The 20,489-nt window shown below is 38.5% G+C and overlaps 2 protein-coding genes across 9 annotated transcripts in view; one reads left to right on the top strand and one right to left on the bottom strand.

Moving 5' to 3' along the window:
• Window positions 1-20,489, bottom strand: part of TCN1 (transcobalamin 1) — a 317,931-nt gene that overhangs the window by 110,444 nt on the left and 186,998 nt on the right. For 4 of the 8 annotated variants that reach the window (XM_067037306.1, XM_067037305.1, XM_067037301.1 and 1 more), the window contains 3 exons: window positions 10,000-10,098; window positions 6,326-6,429; window positions 5,138-6,103 (listed from right to left, as the gene is read on the bottom strand). The exons of 1 other annotated variant lie outside the window; for it this stretch is intronic. The gene's annotated coding sequence lies outside the window, so the exon portion shown is untranslated. The remainder of the gene's footprint in view (window positions 1-5,137; window positions 6,104-6,325; window positions 6,430-9,999; window positions 10,099-20,489) is intronic. 3 more of the 8 variants (XM_067037308.1, XM_067037302.1, XM_067037304.1) reach the window with 2 other exon arrangements.
• LOC131759725 (oocyte-secreted protein 2-like) lies at window positions 10,044-19,410 on the top strand. Its single transcript, XM_059069137.1, has 4 exons — window positions 10,044-10,119; window positions 15,767-15,945; window positions 17,436-17,539; window positions 19,206-19,410. The coding sequence occupies exons 1-4, from the start codon at window positions 10,044-10,046 to the stop codon at window positions 19,408-19,410; spliced, it is 564 nt and encodes a 187-aa protein (XP_058925120.1).

The following is a 20,489-nucleotide window of genomic DNA, read 5'->3' on the forward strand; positions in this document are numbered from 1 at the left end:
GTTTTCCACAGTGGCCGCACCAATGTACATTCCCACCAACAGTGTACTAGGGTTTCCTTTTCTCCACATCCTTGCTAACATTTGTTATTTGTGGTCTTTTTGATGATAGCCGTTCTGGTGAGTGTGAGGTGATATCTCATTGTAGTTTTGATTTGCATTTTCCCTGAGATACAGCAATTCCACTCCTGGGTGTATTTCCAAAGAAAATGAAAACACCAACTCAAAAAGATATATGCGCCACAGTGTTCTTAGCAGTATTATTTACAATAGCCAAGATATGGAAGCAACCTAAGTGTCCATCAACAGATGAATGGATAAAGAAGATGTGGCATATTTCCACAGGAAATTTCCTAGAAACAATGATACCACCTCATTAGCAGTGATGCATCTAGTGCCCAGCTTTTGTTTTCTAAATATGATTACACTTTTAGCCAAAGTTTATTGGAGAAATGTCTGATTATGAAGAAATGTCTCTGCCAAATTTGGGATAAAGAATAATAATGGTAAAGGATTATAATGCATTGAATTTTAAAAAAATCTGTAAGTCCATAATGGTACATGCAAAACAAAATGATATGATGGCTATAGCTAAGGGAAAACTCTTCCTTACAGAGGAACATTGATATTATGTTGATGATTTTCATTTACATGTGAAAAATCAGTTTTCCAGCCACCATTGTGATAATTGATTCTGGGAAAGATCATCAATGGATTCTAAAAATATTGGGTGCAAGTTTGGGGGAAACAGTTATACACACAACTTCAGAGAGTCACCTCCTAATTATTTATTAATTACAAAAGGTAAAACATATTTTTACAATGCAGAAATTGGGTAGAAATTGGTACCTTAAGCAAAGGCTCAAACTTAACATCACATCATGGACCTTCTGCTACATAAGCTGCATTAAGGAGAACCAATATAGTTTTCTTGCAAAAAAGTGTTTCACCTGTATGTAATCATAAGGAAACAATCAGCCAGATCCAAACTGAATACATTACGCAAAATAGCCCTTAGGGAAACAGATTAAAGGAGACTAAGGAGAAATGGCAACTAACTGCACTGTTTGATGCTTGATTGGATCTTGGCTAGACAAAAACTATAAAGGACAGTGGAAATTTGGGGAAATGTGAGTGTGGAATACATATTAGACAGTAGTATCAATATTTAATTTCTTGACTGTAATAATTATGTTGTGTTATGTAGCTGAGTATCCTTGTTCTTAGGAGATTCAGCTTCAAGTATTTAAGAACGAATGTCATGGTATCTGCACCATACTTGCAAATGTTCAGAAGAATTATATATGTAAATATACAAAATCATACACACAGGATATAAGAGAGCAAATACAGCAAAGTATTAACAATTGGTGAATCTAAATAAATGGTATACTGGTATTCATTGTAAATGCTTTCAACTTTTCTGCAGGTTTGAAACTTGAAAAAAAATGGTGGGGGAAGTGTTATCGAATATGCCCCCAGATGCTTCCATAGATGCAGAGAAGACTTGGTTCTTTGGACACTGTTTACCTGCACTTTTCATTTAATCAGAACCTGCTATCTCCAGTAACACAATGATTAGGAGAAAATACAGCACTCTGGAGGAAAGAACCATTCAAGCTGCACTAAGTGATGTGTCAGCTGCCTGTGGCAAGTCTATTGCATTTTCCTGTTTACTTAATGGGCCTTACTCTGCATCCAGAGGAGATGAGGGCCTCTGTGCTGTTAGCAAATGTTCCTCCTTATTTCTTTGATTTGGTCTGCATGGGGTCTATTACCAGGTATGAATAAGAGAGAATACAGAAGAGCAGTTGTGATTTAAGTGGTACGATGGCCTTTTAAAAAACCGTGTAAGTAGTTCCCTTTATGGCTTTCCGAAATGGGCTTTACCCTGATTGTAAACGGGTAGCTAGTTCTACGTGTTTCCAATCAGATTCATGGTTTTATCACTGTGTGGATGCCATCTTGACCTTCCCTTCTGACCACCTAACATGCTGATCCCAATATATTATTTTCATATTTTATGAACACGTCAGAGGCATCTTAAATTTTGGTAGATTCTCTTTTGTCATCATCTTTCTTCTAATACTTAGTCCCATGCTGTCATACAATGTACGTTACTGAATTTAACCAAACTAGGAATTAGTTGCTTAGGTGGGAGAGATTTCTGGGCTTCAGGACTGAGAAGACATTGGCTTTCTTAACTCTGGTTGTGGTGATTGAAGGTGGGAACAATTAGTAAAGGGAGTGAACAGCTGCGTTTGATTGGATTCTGATGACTCTGCCTCCACACACACTCAGGCTCTGTACAGATGGAGATCTCTCTCTGCCATTTATTTGCCGAATTTCTGTGAGTGAGATACTTGAGGTTTCTGTGCCTAAGCTAAACCATATGCTAACAACCCTCTCTCACGGGGATACAGTGAGGCTGGAATAAGATAGTTCACTTAAAGCATTTGAACAGTGCCAGTCTACTGAAAACCCTCCAAAGTCAGTTGTTTTCACAATTATTTTTATCTATTTAAGAAGGAACCTTAGTTTGCTCCAGTATGCCAACCTGCTACTATTGGAGTTAATGTTGGTTAAGATCACCATGGGTGTATTTTCTCCACCTGGGTCGGCCAAAACGTTTGTTCCGGTTTTTCCATAAGCCTAACGAACTTTTTGGCCAACTCGATAGAATGTTTAAATTCTGCCAAGAAGAACATCAGTGAATGTGTTCAAGAACCGTTTTTTCCCCCTAGGAATCTATGGAGAGATTGCACCTTTGACATCATTAAAACCAGTGCTATAGCATCATCCCCCAGGCTTTCACATCATCTTGACTGATTACAACTAAAAGCTAGAGACTTCCTCCTTCCGATAATCCTCAGAGCTGCATAACTGTGGATACTTGAACAAATCTTAAATCATGTGTGCCCATTTGCCATAAGCAAATTTAGCTGCTCCAGAGGGTGAGTCGATATATCAATAATATGCTCCCAACTCTATCCTATCTGTGTTTATTTGATATTTTTCTCCTATTCAGGTTTTAACTGCTCTGTTATATGCCTCCTCCCCCTGGCCCCTAATACACACACCAACTTCTCTACTATTACTCCATGAGACCTAACACCAAGTCCTAGGTGATTCCTTTCTCTTCTCTTTCCTTCCTCACAATTAGTCCAAATGCCCATAGATAGGTTTGAGCAAGGTAGGCCTCTGTGCCAGGGCTTTTAAGTAACTTTTGTGACCCCCAAATTGGGGGCTGAAGGTCCACTGGTATTAGGATAGTGTTCACGCAACGGTATAGGTGAAGGGGCTTGGTTCAGGGTTTAAAAACCCAAGCTGGGCTTCCCTGGTGGCGCAGCGGTTGACAGTCCGCCTGCCGATGCAGGGGACGCGGGTTCGTGCCCCGGTCCGGGAAGATCCCACGTGCCGCGGAGCGGCTGGGCCCGTGAGCCGTGGCCGCTGAGCCTGCGCGTCCGGAGCCTGTGCTCCGCAATGGGAGAGGCCACAACCATGAGAGGCCCGCGTACCGCAAAACAACAACAACAACAACTAAAAAAAACCCAAAACGCAAGCTACTTCCTAGTTGAGTGAAAAGGACATTTGCTCGGAGGAGCAACATAACGTGGGGTTTCAGAGCCCTGGTGGGATGTGAAGAGGTTATCCACATGGGGAGGGATGGTCCCAGCAAGGCGGGCGCAGTGTGGGGGCTGGAGTGAGGGGAGTATGGTTTATACATGGTGGGGATGCGGGGTGATAGTAGATTGTTTCATACAGAGACTTTGATCTGAAAATTTCATTTATATTTGGGGGGGGGGTTGTTAAAACTATCTTATTGCCTAAAATGTTTTTGTCTCTTTTTGAAATAAAAATACCTTTTCGCAAATATTACACGACCACATCCTTATTGTAAAACATGCAAACAATGAAGAGATATACAGAACAAAATATAAAAATCACTTTTTTTTATGGAAGTATAGTTGATTTACAGTGTTGTGTGAGTTTCTGGTGTACAGCAAGGTGATTCAGTTATACATGTATGTACATATTCTTTTTCATATTCTCTCCCCTTATGACTTATTAGAAGACATTTAATCTAGTTCCCTATGCTCTACAGTAGGACCTTGTTGTTTATCTATATTATATATAGTAGTTTGTATCTGCTAATCCCCAACTCCTAATTTATCCCTCCCCCACCCCCTTTCCCCTCTGGTACCCATGAGTTTCTGTTTTTTTATAGGTCATTTTTTCCTTTATTATAATCCATTCAAGACAGCCCACACATTTTCAGTTAATAATACCAGAATCACAAGACAGGAGGTAACATTGTTTATGTAGCAAATGGGCTGGGAATAAGCTAACACAACATTGAAAATCAACTATACTTCAATTAAAAAACGTTTTTAATTAAAAAAAATAAAAGGAATGGCAAAATGCAATGCAAACTTCAAGGTGAGCTTTGGAATTACATGATGTTGCCATGAATTGATGTGTCAAGCTTGTTAGTATTCCCAGCCCACTTGCTACGTGAGTTTGTTTTCTGTGTCTGTGAGTCCGTTTCTGTTTCGTAAAAGAGTTCATTTGTGTCATGTTTTAGGTTCCACATGTAAGTGATAACATATGGTTATCACTTTACCTTCAAATTCCTCTATTTTTCTCCCCTAGATAAAACTCTCTCAACAGTTTGGTGTGAATTCTACAAATGCATCTATCTGTTTATTTACACACAAACATTCTGAAAAGCTCATTTATTAAAGATAATGGGGGCTTCCCTGGTGGCACAGTGGTTGAGAGTCTGCCTGCCGATGCAGGGGACGCGGGTTCGTGCCCCGGTCCGGGAGGATCCCACGTGCCGCGGAGCAGCTGGGCCCGTGAGCCATGGCCGCTGAGCCTGCGCGTCCGGAGCCTGTGCTCCGCAATGGGAGAGGCCGCAACAGTGAGAGGCCCACATACCGCAAGAAAAAAAAAAAAAAAAAAAAAAAAAGATAATGGAAGCCGGACTTCTCACTATTAGAGAAGGGAATTAAAAATATAGAAAAAAACTGAAATGAACCATAGAGGTTTGAATTCAAATTGGAGATGTGAATTTGAACTCATGGTTTTCAAGTTCTAGAAACAGACAGAAATTATGTAAATCTAAGCATGCACATACCTTGCTCCTTCATCTGTGCATAGTTCTGTCTTCTTATTTTGTTTAACTTACTGTGTTTGGGGTCTCCTTTTCGCAGGCTGCAGGTTCGTAGTTCCTGTTGTTTTTGGTGTCTGCCCCCAGTGGGTGAGGCTGGTTCAGTGGGCTGTGTAGGCTTCCTGGTGGAGGCGACTGGACCTTGTCTTTCTGGTGGGCAGGGCCGCGTCCGGTGGCGTGTTTTGGGGTGTCTGTGAATTTCGTATGATTTTAGGCAGCCTCTCTGCTAATGGGTGGGGCTGGGTTCCTATCTTGCTCGTTGTTTGGCTTGGGGCACCCAGCGCTGGAGTCTGCTGGCCGTTGGGTGGAGCTGGGTCTCAGCGTCGAGATGGAGATCTCTGGGAGAACTCTCGCTGATTGGTATTACGTGGAGCCGGAAGGACTCTGGCCGTCCAATGTCCTGAGCTCGGCTCTCCCGCCCCAGAGGCTCAGGCCTGACACCCGGCCGGAGCACCAAGACCCTGTCAGCCACACCGCATAAGAGGTTCTTCATACGATCCCCAAAGATGATTTCCCCTAGTCCTGTGATAACTTTATAGCCACCTCCTGTTGCTGCTGCGTGGAGCTCGAGTGTTGTGAGCATCGGTTTCAAACGCCAGAGATGCCAATCATCCCCACCTGGGCAGGTGCCTCCCTGAGCATGCGTATAAACATAGGTCTGTCTTTGTAGTTTTATCCGCAGACAGGCCATGGGAATAGGGACCCTCCATAACAACGATCCCATCTAGCACACACATCTCAGTTCCTAAATACCGTGTTCTCCTTAAACCAGAGTTCCGTGGAGTAACAGCCAACACCAGGGCTGGGGCAGGAGAAGTACAAGTTAAACCGGGAACAACTTTTGGCGCCCCAAATTGGGAAAGTGCTCAAAGAAGGCTGCAGAAATGTCCAAATTATATAGGAACTATTTCAAGGGGCTCCTCCTGGTCAAATCTGAAATAATTTGAGCATAAATACAAATAATGATAGTAATGAGCTACAATCTACATAATAAAATAGGAAATCACAGATGTATACTACTGATATAAGCGAGTAAGTTGAAAGATTAATGAGGGACAGGATATTTACGGTTTCAGAGTATCTCCCCATAAAATATAAACGAATTACAAAGTGAGAAAGAGGGACTTTACAGTGAAGAAGGCTGGAAGATAGTACCTTAATCAAGCGACCAAATTTGCATCATCAGTAATGGGAAAAATTGAAGTTGAGCGCCACGTGATAGGACGCAATAAGACCCGGACGCCACTGCTCTGATAATCCTGCAAACCGAATGATGAAGAAATATCAAACACAAATTGAGTGCAATGTACAACATACAAATGTCGAGGTCATGAAAAATCAAGGAAAGATGGAAGAAATGTTGGAGAATAAAGAGCTATGACAGCTACATGCACCACAACGTGTGAGTCTGAACTGGATTTTATTTTAGTATTATTTTTTTCTATAAAGGCCATTAATGAGACAGTTGGGGAAATTTGAAAGAGGTGTGAGGATTAGGGCCAGTAATATGTTAATATTGAGTTTTTGATTTTGATGATACTCAAACTTTTGGTGTCAGGACCTCTGACGCCAAATACTCTTTAAGATATTGAGAATTCCAAAGAAATTTGTTTATGTGGGTTTACTCTACGCAAATTACCATATTAAAAATTAAAGTAAAAAATTTAAAATCTCTATTAAATAATTTAAATAGCTACAATAAACCTGTCAAGTGTTAACATAAGTAATAAGCATTTTATAAAAAAATAATTATTTTCCCCCAAAATGGAAGAGTAACATTGTTTTACATGTTTGCAAGCCTCCAGTTCAGTTTAATAGAAGACCACTAGATTCTCATATGTCCTTCGACATTAAGCATTTGTGATATGTTACTTTGATTAAAGTATGTGAAAAAAACTTTGCCTCACACAAATATGTATTTGGAAAAGGGAGGAGTATTTTAATACTCTTCAGATATTTGTGGCTATTGTTTGATATCACTAATTCTCTACAAAAGGTAGTTCTTCAAGGTTAGTTGCAGTGTGGAAACAGAAAATATATCAATGAACATTTCACAGTTATATTAAAATCCATTGAGCTCTCTTGTATTTTGAATGAAACGTTTACATATGCATGCTTGGATCACAGTATACATTGGTTATTTGGAAAATATTGGTTCACTCAGTTATGCAGAACTTCCAAATGTTAACATGTTTCATTATGCAATACAAAAAAAAAAATCACAGTTGCACTCTGAATGTGGGGAATGCAAGTTTTCTAAGATTCTAAATTTTGCTTGTAAACTTGAATTTTATTACTGGATACAAAAACTGTCAGTTGTTTTCTTTGAAGTGCCAGCCAATATTTCATTCTGTTTCTGAAAATATCTGTCAAAAACCCAAGTGCAAATAGTCAGTGTTTGTCTGACACTGAGTCGTTCTTGCAGGTAAATATGATGTTCTATGAAAAAAGATTGGGTTCAACTCACAAATCAAACAAAAAATTGCATAATCTCCACGCTTTGATACACAGAAATGCTTCATTCATACTTTTCATTTTATCATGCAGAATATTAAAAAGACATGTACTCAAGGGTCAGTCAACATTTAATAAAATGAATAATTTTTACGGCTTTGATTCCTAAGTGAAACTGGCTTCTACTGTGAGTATGTGGTGGTGAAGGATACAGTGATGACTAACAGCTTGGTAGCGCTGCCTTTCTGGCTTAGGCAGTGGTGTTGACCCCCATTTTTTTTTTTTTTTTTTTTTTGCGGTACGCGGGCCTCTCACCGCCGTGGCCCCTCCCGTTGCGGAGCACAGGCTCCGGACGCGCAGGCGCAGCGGCCATGGCTCACGGGCCCAGCCGCTCCGCGGCACGTGGGATCCTCCCGGACCGGGGCGCGAACCCTTGTCCCCTGCATCGGCAGGCGGACCCTCAACCACCGCGCCACCAGGGAAGCCCCACATTGTTTTTATACATCTGTGCAAAGGTCAACATGGTGAAAAGGGCATATTATGTCTTAGCATTATTATGAAAATAGTTTTGATCCTGTGGGCCCACAGCATCCAAGGACAACATGTTGAGAATCACTGCAGTGGGAGAATGTCCTTATTTGCGGGAAATATACTCTAAAATATTTAGGAACGAGGGAGTATCATATTAGCAAATTATTCCCAAAATGTTCAGGAAGAAATAAGTTACGTATATTTGCAACATTTCTCTAAGTTAGAAATTGCTTAAAAATTAGATTTATATATTATCTCTGCTTTTTCTCTCTATCCATTTTACATTAAAGTTATATTGAAATTCCTTTATCCTTTCACAGCAAAACTTGGAATTAAAGTTGGAATTTCAGAAGAATGGACTTTGTTCATTCTGGGGCTTTGAGTACTCCCAAGAACATTGCATAAAACCCTGGAATTAACTGCTCAAGTTTGAGGAAAATAGTCATGTGTTTTATGGTTTTTTTGTACACTATTAATTTTGGCTAGACTGTTTACCTTTATCTTTTAATATTCAAAACAAACTTATAAGGTAGGTAGTATCATTATCTCCTTCTTACAGAGTATGAACGTGAGCCTTAACTTGTTTAACTTTCCCAAATTTACATAAACTGAGAGTGGAGAAATTAGTCTATGATTCTAATTAAGCTCTTAACTAGTAGACACAGGTGCCTTTAGGAAAAATATATTAGATGCCTATATTGGAAGGATTTGAAAGGTAAATGTAAAGTTTACGAATTTTAGATGAAAGAAATGTTAATAGCATCAGGAGAACGTTTTTAAGAAAAGAAAATGAAAGACAAAATAATAATGTGGACTTATCTTTGTCTTTCTTCAGCTCTCTTTTGTCTTTGTAGTTGGTGACTGGGTTCTCCAGGCCTTCCAGATGCAGGGACTGTGTCAGTCTCCGCTCTGGGGTTTCACTCTCCGTTAGAGGACGTGACGTTGGAAACGAAAGTCCTTTTTGTGACATGTAGGGAAGCCCTGTGCACGTGCTTATTTGAAAGCAGATTATAACATCGAAAATGTTAATTCAGATGTCTAAAAACAATGATGGGCTTTCAACTCAGATTCTTTGAAGTTTATTTACTGTGAGCCTTGATTTCCAAGTTCACTTTAAAACTAAAAATGTCACGATTGACATTTTAGAAAATACAAGAAAAACCTTTAGCTGGAACTTTTATTCCAACTATTAAAATGAATTTATGTTTATTATATATAAAATTATATATACATATGTATATAAAACACGAGGACAAATATATATATTTACCCTTATGATATTGTGTGTGTGTATATCTCGTGTTATAAGCAAATAATTTTAAGACCTGACCCGACTAGAGTAACTAGAGCAATTTATGGAAGAATTAACAGAGATGAATTTGTGGATTTTCTTGAGGTCAAGAAAGACGGCTTTTCTTTAGGTCTCTGTCTCAGGGATTAAAGTCACTTTATCATCTCTGCTGCTGATTCTTCCACAGCCAAACCCAGAGAAGTTAAGAAATAATAGTCTTTTGGTTTCAAATATGTATGATTTAGGTTATTCAGCATATTAGATGACACCTGAAAATTACCTAGTGGAAACAGTTTTCTACGCTTTAGCTTTTTTTGAAAGTGTGTGCCTTGCCAGCTTCTCAGATGATTTTAATAGGCCTCAGGCACACACAGTTATCAATTAGCACTTTTCACCTGATGGTCCTCTTTGAGCATCACGGTTTGGGTAATCAGGAGAGTCTCAGGTTTTAGTTGGTTGCCACTGTGGAAACCACCCCATGGGTGATCTAACTAAGTAGCAAAATGAAGGCAGCTGAGCATGGGATGCCGTATAAAATCACTTAAGCTCTTACCACTTCCTATTTCCCAAGAAGTCCTGTGCTGGGGGTCTGCTCACATGGAGGTCTCTACGGCTTCAGAAATCTTGATTCTCCTTGCTGCCTTGATTTGGCCTTGCGCCGAAAACATCAACGGTAAATGAATTAGAGAATGATTCCTTGGAGGGTTACTCAGAACGCTTTCCATCTTTCCAAGCAGGCGCTCTACTCCCTACAGAGATCTGATCTTACCACTTGCTAGAAGAGAAATACTTTCAGGCCAACTGGACTTGAGTCTTCATATTGAGGACACATTTTAACTTTCTGCCTAAATGTCTGAGATGTTTCTTCTATGTTATGATCTTCTATCTGAATCCTCATTTGCAGAGATTCTTCAGAAATAGTCCTCGGCTCTATGTTTTAGGCTGCCCTTTTGAACTCACTGCCAATTACCAGTACTTGGTGGTATTGTAAGATATTCGATTGTATCTTTACTGACCTTCCTGCTTCCAGACCCTTCGTATTTCCCCTTGATGATGCTACTGCTCTTTTGTTCTTTTTAAAATTCTATCTGACCTTCACTCATGTTAAATTCATCAGCAGTTCTGCAAAGCCAATAGGATAAAGCTAAATCAGTGTCTGGTCTGTCTATAAATTGATTCAAAGTCTTTTCTATTATACCTGGAGTGTTCTCCATTTTTTGTGTGTCATCCAGATGCTTCCCAGCTTCAAGGCCAGACTAAATTTCAACTACTCTAAGGCGGCATTTCAATATGACTTTTTGGGTTCTCTAAGGTTTTTTAAAAGTCACTTGGATGTTCCTGTTTCCTTCTGCTTGAAGTGGGGTCTTTTTTGGGGAAATGAGATGTGAATTTCTTCCCCATTTGGCCTATAAGCCCTTTCTGAACAAGGACCACATTTAGTTTCTGATCTTTCCATTTTACCTAAGATGAATCTTTCAGAATTCCTAGGTTACTGCAGCTCACCCTGTGGCAGTTAATTATCGGCATTTGAGTAATTTCAATCATTTAATTCCATACATGTGGAGAAAGGGCAGTGACCTGTGAGTCGGAGAAGAATTCCAGTTATCTGGGAGGGGTGAGTGGGGTGTTCAGGCCTGGCTATGGTACATGATGCTTGGGTGCAAGGAAGATTCTACCTCCGTTATTGTCTGCACAGCTATGCATGTTCCTCAGGCTTTTTCTCAAACAATTTCTCAGCTACTTGAGACACAAGCTCAGAATGTCAAACTGAAACTTGACCCTAAAACTAGTATGAACAAAAGGTAGTGAAGGCAGAAGCACGGACTTCCTGTATGTCCATATCCACTTACCCTTCTGAATCTATCTTAATCCAATTGTTGCAACCTTTATTCATTTAGGAAGGATTTCCCTGGTAGTCTTATCTAGCTGATGTTAGAACAATATTTTGAACACGTGGAGAGAGGTGATTTGGAGGTTACAATCACTGATGTAGAACACCTGCCTTCTCCAAAGCCTACTTTTTTTCTTAAACATCTCCCTATATTTTCTTACTTTCTTGATGATTTATCCTTAAAAACCAAGAACTTCCAGGCTCAAATGGTGCTGGAGTTATCTCGCATATTAATCGTAGAAATATCTCTTCATGCTGGGAAGATTCAGATTTTCCAAAGGGTTTAAGAGAATCCTGGATGTCCTCCAAGGCCTACTAGGTCCCTATGACTGGCTTGGGAACGTTCGTCAGGATTTGAATGACTAGCTATTTTCGTTGCGTGATCTTATTTTATTACTTTGCCATGGATATGTAAATGAGCACTGTCACATAGAAAAGAAGATAGTAAATGACAATTAGCCCCCCTGACACATGACTAGCTTACTTAGTCATGTTAGGCTATTTGTGAGAAGTATGAGATACTAAAATATTGATGGCAGATGGTCATCTTTTAAAAGTTTTATTTTTTTATAATTTTAAAAGGTTACACTCCATTTATAGTTATTACAAAATGTTGGCTATATTCCCCATATTGTACACTACATCCTTGTAGCCTATCTTACACCCAATAGTTTGTACCTTCCACTTGCTCACCCCTATATGCCCCCCTCCCCACCAGTAACCACTAACTTGTTCTCTATATCTGTGGGTCTGCTTCTTTTTTGTTATACTCACTAGTTCATTGTATTTTTTAGCTTCCACGTAAGTGATATCATACAGTATTTGTCTTTCTCTGTCTGACTTATCTCACTTAGCATAGTGCCCTCCAAGTCCTTCCATGTCGCTGCAAATGGCAAGATTTCATTCTTTTTTCTGGCTGAGTGGTGTTCTATTGTATATATATAATATATAATATATAATACATTATATATATTATATAATATATTATATATATTATATATTATATATATAATATATATTATATAATATATTATCTATATTATAATATATTATATATATTATATATATTATATAATATATTATATATATTATATATATTATATAATATATTATATATATTATATATATTATATAATATATTATATATATTATATATATTATATAATATATTATATATATTATATATATTATATAATATATTATATATATTATATATATATACCACATCTTCTATATCCATTCACCTGCTGATGGATGCTTAGGTTGCTTCATATCTTGGCAATTGTAAATAATGCTACCGTGAACATTGAGGTGCATGTAGCTTTTCATATTCGTGTCTGTTTTTTTCAGCTACACATATCAGATGGTCATTTTTAAAGACGCTTGTTTATTTCTTCCAATGACCACCTGTTGTCAATTCCTAAACTAAGATTCATCTACAGGGAAAGAATTTAATGAGTTCTTGCTCTGGAAAAATTATCTGATTCTTAGCATTTCTACAGTTACCATAGAGGAAGAGTTTACTAAGTAAATCTGTGAAGAGTATACGGTCGAGGTCAGTTATGATTATGATTTGTGTCTTACAGCACATGTACGAATAATTCATTTTTAGATGATATACAAACTCCAATTATAATGTTTGGCACATAATGTATTATCAAGATTGGCATCCGTGACAAGTTATCTAAATTGCATTAGGAAGAAAATCTTGCCTCCTAATAATTTTTCTGACCACATACTCATTCACCAGATAGCCTCTAAATGCAGCTGTTAGGTAAGGCTTTAGACTTGGAACCCCTCTTACCAATTTACTCATCTCGTCACCTTATATTCTTCCTGGAGGAGATAATAGCTAGTTATCATCATACCTGAGTCAAACTCCTATTGCTGCTTTGCTGTTTCATTTTTTTCCTTCTGCCTTTAAATACATGCTGGTGGGGAACTGAAGGCATTGATCAGACTTCGGCAGTGACTGAATTACTTATTTGTGGAACAAGAGGATACTACCTTTGTTTACTTTCTGGGTTTTGTTAGGTTCCAAAGAGGATTGATGTGCAAATGCTTTGGTTGTGGCTATATTCAGAATATATGTAGTAACTAAGGAGACCAATGAGAGTCTAGGAAATTTGTCTTAAACGTCACCCCAACCCATGGTTGCTTAAGTTCCGGTTACCCGGTAGAATCGCCCCCTGGAGTGACCTTAACCATTTCAGTCCGATTTACATCTTTGTCTGAGGCTCCAAGTACAATCGGTCTAATTGGCAGAACTTATATTCAAGCTGACTGTAAATCTTTGCTTTTGGTGGCCTTCACTGACTCATGAATACATTGTATTTCGGTCTACCAGTTTCTTTTAAGCTAATAAAGGTGTGTCTGCAGAATTCAAACCCCGTCCGGCCAGCAGCAAGAACTCTGTCTTCCTAGAGGTGGGATTACCCCGTCAGGCTTTCACTCTCCTGTCCTTCCTTTCTTAAAGTAGAAATTCTGCAATTTCTGTTCATCTACAAGTCCTGCGTGCAGGTACTACTATCAGCAAGGGCTGTGATTCAAATATATATATGTATCTGTGTTCTGTTTCACTGGGAATATAAAGAAAATTAAGAAATAAAATCCATGTTCAAAGTATTCTAGCTTTGATGATAAGTTGTATTACAGTTGCTTATATTAATATAAAAATAAGAAGATAAGATTTAAACCCTGTTACTCTAGCTTTTGTAAAACACGAGGAGGCTGTATCAGATGAGGTCAAAAGTCATGTTTTGGGTTATGATTCTAATACCTTAATACATATAGGATATATACTGGATATCTAAGAATAGTCTGCTTAGAAAAAAAGCTTTTTTAAAGTGTTTATTTCTCATTTGTGTCAATAGATATATAAAGTGTGCATTGTGACTTGCTTTTCTCACAATTGTTTTTAGATTTATATGTTTATAGGTATAACTATAATTTATTTTCCATGTTGTATAGAATTTGATTATATAAATGCATTACAATTTATTTCATCATTCTTCTGTTGGTGATTTGGCCTGGAGTATTTTGTTCATTCATTTTTTTTTTTAACAGTATGTTTCATTTACATTTGAACATGTTCATTTACATTATTATTGCTAGTATACTTGTAATTTATGTATTTAAATTTTATTTGTTTTTTGGCTGTGTTGGGTCTTCGTTGCTGCGCACGGGTTTTCTCTAGCTGCGTCGAGCGGGGGCTACTTTTCGTTGCGGTGCGCGGGCTTCTCATTGCTGGGGCTTCTCTCGTTGCGGAGCACGGGCTCTAGGCACGCAGGCTTCAGTAGTTGTGCCTCGCGGGCTCTAGAGCGCAGGCTCAGTAGTTGTGGCGCACGGGCTTAGTTGCTCCGCCGCATGTGGGATCCTCCCAGACCAGGGCTTGAACCCGTGTCCCCTGCATTGGCAGGTGGATTCTTAACCACTGCGCCACCAGGGAAGCCCTATACTTTGTAATTTATTGCAACCATCTCACTGCTTATGTCTTTTTTGGTTTGTTTTTTGTTGTTTTGTCTTTTTACCTTTTCCTTTTGTGCCTCCTTTTATGTTGTTTGAAATTTGCTTATTTTTGTCCTTCATCGCATTTTGTTCTTCTCCAATTTGGAAGTTTTACCATCTAGTTTATTAGGTTCCACACACCCCCCAACTACTTATCATTCATCTTTAAATACTAAAGCTAATAAATCTTTACTTTCCTTCCGAACAATAGAAGGACCTATGAAATTTAACTCTGGTCATCCCCCGAGAACCTCTGGTTAATGATTGTCTAGCACACTAAGTCAGAATCCAGTACACTTTTACTTCATTTCCAAAGGGAAAATGACTCAATTTTAAATAGTGCTTATTCTGACTTACTGAAGATCGCAATGTAGAGGATAGAATGGGTTTTACATTAAAATTTTCATAACACTTCCATCCCGGACAGTAGATTTTCTCTCTTCAGACTGTTTCCTCTTGTGGCTATGATTGTTTCTGGTTCTGGTTGCTCTAGATATGGATTCTACCATACCAACCTTCCTCTTTTTCCCTCTTTGAAAAGTATTACAGAGAATACATCACTCCTCTCCTAATGTACTGCAGTTTACTTCTGTCCTTTATGTGTAGTCCTAACTATACCATCCTCTTTGGAATCTAATTTCTTTAAGAGGAGGCAGGGGGCTAAAAGATAATGATCTTGTGTATTGAATTTTTTCCCTGTGAAATAACTGAAATTTATTTATTTGAGGCTATAATTATGCAGATATTTTGGAAAGTAGAGGTAATATGAAAACCCTCTATATGCTGTTCTTTAAGCTGTGATAACCTTTGCCAGAGAAAGGAACATCTTTTATTTATCACAAAGGGCGTAGCTGGATGTTCTTTGAGCTCCCCCTTAAGATAAATACACATCTGACATTTTCTCATATGATTCTTTCTGCAGTGAAAATAAGTTGTTCTATGGACTGGTTGCTGGTCTCTGTAAGCCCATGTGCATACAGCAGCAATTTGTATATATTTGCTGATGAATTATGTCTGGGATCGGGTTGCCCTGTGACTCGGATACAAACATATGCCTATGATTTTATATACCCTGTGCATGACTGTGGGATCAGGACAAAGGTAAGAATAATGATTATCTGTTAAAAAAAAAAAAACCCAAAAACTAACCTAGATATTTTTTCACAATTTTATGCCTGGTGCTAAAATTATTGTCCTGTTTTTATTTTGTTGTTTAAGAACAAATTTTGCTTCTAGTTAGAGTTATTTATGGATAGACGACAATACAGTTCCGTACTTGGTCACTGAATATTGAGTCCTCTTTGTGCATAAGACTTAAAGCACGGATTTCCAGACTGGTTAGTGAACTGATTTTAAGCTGTCTTTAGGCTTCTGTTGTATTTCACTAAAGCTCAGGAGATAGTTTTTTTTTTTGTTTTTTTTTTTTTTTTTTTTTTGCGGTACGCGGGCCTCTCACTGTTGTGGCCTCTCCCGTTGCGGAGCACAGGCTCCGGACGCGCAGGCTCAGCGGCCATGGCTCACGGGCCCAGCCGCTCCGCGGCACGTGGGATCTTCCCGGACCGGGGCACGAACCCGTGTCCCCTGCATCGGCAGGCGGACTCTCAACCACTGCACCACCAGGGAAGCCCCAGGAGATAGTTTTAAATTCCATTCAATGTTCCTAATGTGAGAGGTCACCAATTCTGGGAAGGTATTCCATATTCAACAATAGATCATTTGAATTTACCCATGCTCTTGGAGGATGTGTGTCTCTTTGGGGACTAGATTTTTACTGGAATAAAATCTCTGTCAGTTATTTTGCCAGGCACAAATCTTAAAACTGTGTTGTTATCTTGGGGTGTTAATCTTTTCATAGATTCCCAAATTTAAACAATTTATATTCATACTATAAAAGTATTTGGGGTCAATGCCTATTTAAAACTGTCACCTATGAATTAGATGTTGTCTTTATTTTAGAAATGAGGGAGCGGGGGCTTCCCTGGTGGCGCAGTGGTTGAGAGTCCGCCTGCCGATGCAGGGGACGCGGGTTCGTGCCCCGGTCCGGGAAGATCCCACGTGCCGCGGAGTCGCTGGGCGTCCAGAGCCTGTGCTCTGCAACGGGAGGGGCCGCAACAGTGAGAGGCTCGCGTACCGCAAAAAAAAAAAAAAAAAAAAAAAAAAAGGGGAGCTAGAACTTCAGAAGGTGCTTTAATAATTTGCTGAGGGATGCACAGCCAGTTGGTGGGAGTTTAGATGCCAGAACAGGAGGATTCTCCTCCAAAGCTTACATTTTAAACCACTCTGTTTTTTGATCTCCAAATCATCTTCCTCAGAAGAACTACTGAAAACCTTTTGTTAATGCATGATAAAGAAAGCTCTGAGTAACAGTTTCAGTTTTGCTCCTATGTTAAGATTTTTTTCCAGGTACTTTAAGTTCACTCTTACAGATAATACTCCTCTTCTGTCCCAGTGGGCTGTCAGACCTTTGTCTGTACCTGAAAGTGACAGTAGCCATTTCTGAGACCTTGAATGTTTTCTACTTCCTATTCACATGTGTACATGCCCCCTTTGTTACTAGAAATATCTGTTACTTAACCTTTGTGCTCTCCTAGGTTGTTTCAGAGGATACTCTCCTTTTTCAAACAGAGGTGTACTTTAACCCTAGGAATATACATTGTGACCATCAGAAAATCCCTTTGGAATGTTTTGCCTCTAGGTGAGTCCAATAGACCCTACTCCTTTTGAATATGTTAGTTTCACCTTTACTTACCATGTGCTTCTGCAGAAGCGTAGATTTTTGAGACTATAACGTGACTCGCTCATAAGCGTTAAGTCCAATGAACACCAAATTAGCATTTTAAAATATTTTGAGTACTTTTTAATTTTAAAATAATCATTTAAGAATAAAAACATTATATAATCTTGTGTAACTAGGTTATTTTACAGTAACTGAACTTTAAAGCAAACCCTCAGTCACCCTAGTGAGTGGAAGAATCAAACATGATATTATCTTTCCGTGTTTTCTCCTTCGTGATACTCTTTTTCTAATATATTTTATGGTTCAATTCCATGTTAGGAGAGTAAATGACTAAAAAGTTAAGAGAAAACCAATTCTTCATTTTAATACTAATTCATGGACATACATGAAAGGAAAGGCTTATCAGCCTATCATTAAATGCAGTTTGTTTGCAGTTCTGTGGAACCGAGAGGCTGAATCCCAAAAGGACTCCACATGAACTTTGAGACCAAGTGGAATAGTAGTATATCCTGATACATTTTTACCATGCCACTGAAATATTTACCCTGAGTGTTATAAATCTGAGTGAAAAAGCTTAGAAACCACCTGAAAACCACAAGGAAAAATTTTATCCTTGTTTAATATGTGGAAATAGCTGACATGAAAAAAGAATTTTGAGCTCAGAGCAAATGTGCGATATCTTTTAACATCATCGGAGTCCCTTTTTGGGGGGTGATGGAGAATTGGTATTTTTAATTGTTGTAAAATATACATAAGATAAAATTTACCATTTTTAAGGGAATAATTCAGTGGCATTAAGTACGACCACGTTGCTGAATACTCTTGATCTTCCCTTTAACTTATTTTAAGGAAAGACCAAGGCTGAGAGACTCAGTGATACTCTGGGGAGTAGCTGACCCCTAAATAGAAATTAACAGTTGATTCTGTATATACACACACACATAGACACATACACATAAACTCACGTACTCACTCATACACAGACACACACACACAGACATACACACACACACAGACGTACATACACACACACACATACACACTCACTCACTCACACATACACTTTCATTCCTATATATTGGCCAGTGCTTAGAGTAATGTAAAAAGTTCTAACCTAATCCACTCGGGCTACTGCTTCTCCACAGGCTACCAGATTAATAGTGATGGCTAAGGCTTTTCTATTTTAATTGTAAAATTATTTTATTGTTTGCAACTATCTTTCTTAAAAATGAAGACCAGGCCAACAAAGGTATATGATTAGGTTTTTGGTGCCACACACACACACACACACACACACACACACACACACACACACACACACACACACACCACACCTCTGTCACCAGTATACTGGGTCACATTAAGCTTTTGACAAGTTTAACTGTTCTTAGGATCCATTTGTCTAAGTCTGTTTTACTGGGTGCTTTGGTACTCTACTAAGACAAGTATTACAAATCATCTATTATCCAGAGGGTGCAGGTACCCCTAAATAACCATATTGAAAATGATCATGATGTTAAACAGTGGTAAAAAAAAAAAAATAGGTTGGCCCCAAATTTAGATTCAGAAAGACCTGGTACCAAGTATGCCAACCCTATCTGCTTTTTGTTTCTCTTCTCTTTAGGAAATCAGTGTGGCTTACACCAGTTTCTACAGATAATGAAATAAAATTGGATCCCAGTCCCTTTATTGCTGATTTTGAGACAACACCAGAAGAGTTAGGATTATTAAATTCTAGTCAAACTGACTCCATATTTAAGGAGAAATTGAAACTTGGAAATTGGGCTCATGAATTTTGTTGGAAAAACAATGGTTTTATACAAAAATAATTGCTATAAACCTTTTCTTAGGTATCTGATCCCTAAAACCCCTAATTCAGTGAAGGTCCTGATTCAGTGAAGGTGAATTTTTAGATACTTTTATTTATTAGGGATATGTCTTATTAATTTAATGTTGACTATCAGATAATCCTGTTACCCATTAAATTTTATTTTTAGTTCTATAGAGTAGATTCAGAAATAGGTCTTCAATGACAACAGCATTTAATTGATATAAACCAATAAATATTTTCTAAATACAATTTTTGAAGAATAAAAAAATAGAGATAGGTATGTAAATGTGCCAGAGACTAAAATTGAACATACTAACTCCCAGGAAAGCCAAAGTCCTTTTATATGAAGATAGTTTAATTTGTGTGAGCTTTCCTAATTAATTAGTAAAGTTGAGTCTTAAAAGTAATTGAGGGCTTCCCTGGTGGCGCAGTGGTTGAGAATCCGCCTGCCGATGCAGGGGACGTGGGTTCGTGCCCCGGTCCGGGAAGATCCCACGTGCCGCGGAGCGGCTGGGCCCGTGAGCCACGGCCGCTGAGCCTGCGCGTCCGGAGCCTGTGCTCCGCAACGGGAGAGGCCACAGCGGTGAGAGGCCCGCGTACCGCAAAAAAAAAAAAAAAAAAAAAAAAAAAAAAAAAAAAAAAAAGTAATTGAATATACTTCGTATTTGATTATTAAAGAAGGAAATTAGATTTATAGTCTAGAATCTAAGTAACCACTTCCTTAACTGGAATTAGAGGTCAGGTTTTCCTTTATCTCTGATATGATTCTTCCACACTTGAAATAATTGACTGAAGAGGTCGACATGGAATCATCTTGCCACTTTAGAGCAATTTACTGGATGGTCATTTATCACCAGCTATTATGCTATCCTCTTTTCCCTAGAGAGGGAGTCTACCCATGTAATACACCAAAGAGCACCCTGATTTGGGGGGGAGTTCTTATATCAATGATGAAAATTGAAGTGTGCCATTTGTTATTCAATAAAAACTTTTAAATTTTATTTTTTAATTTTTATTTACGTTTTATTGGAGTAGAGTTGATTTACCATGTTTTTGTTACTTTCTGCTGTACAGCAA

Source organism: Kogia breviceps, chromosome 7 (genome assembly GCF_026419965.1).
Source record: "Kogia breviceps isolate mKogBre1 chromosome 7, mKogBre1 haplotype 1, whole genome shotgun sequence".
Lineage (NCBI taxonomy): Eukaryota > Metazoa > Chordata > Mammalia > Artiodactyla > Physeteridae > Kogia > Kogia breviceps.

What these genes read in the sequence shown, in the direction of transcription:
- LOC131759725 (XM_059069137.1), top strand. Translation starts at nt 10,044, where the DNA reads ATGGAGGTCTCTACGGCTTCAGAAATCTTGATTCTCCTTGCTGCCTTG. An exon ending in TTGCGCCGAAAACATCAACG is followed by an intron (nt 10,120 to 15,766) that starts GTAAATGAATTA and finishes TTCTTTCTGCAG; the next exon opens with TGAAAATAAGTTGTTCTATG. An exon ending in ACTGTGGGATCAGGACAAAG is followed by an intron (nt 15,946 to 17,435) that starts GTAAGAATAATG and finishes GTGCTCTCCTAG; the next exon opens with GTTGTTTCAGAGGATACTCT.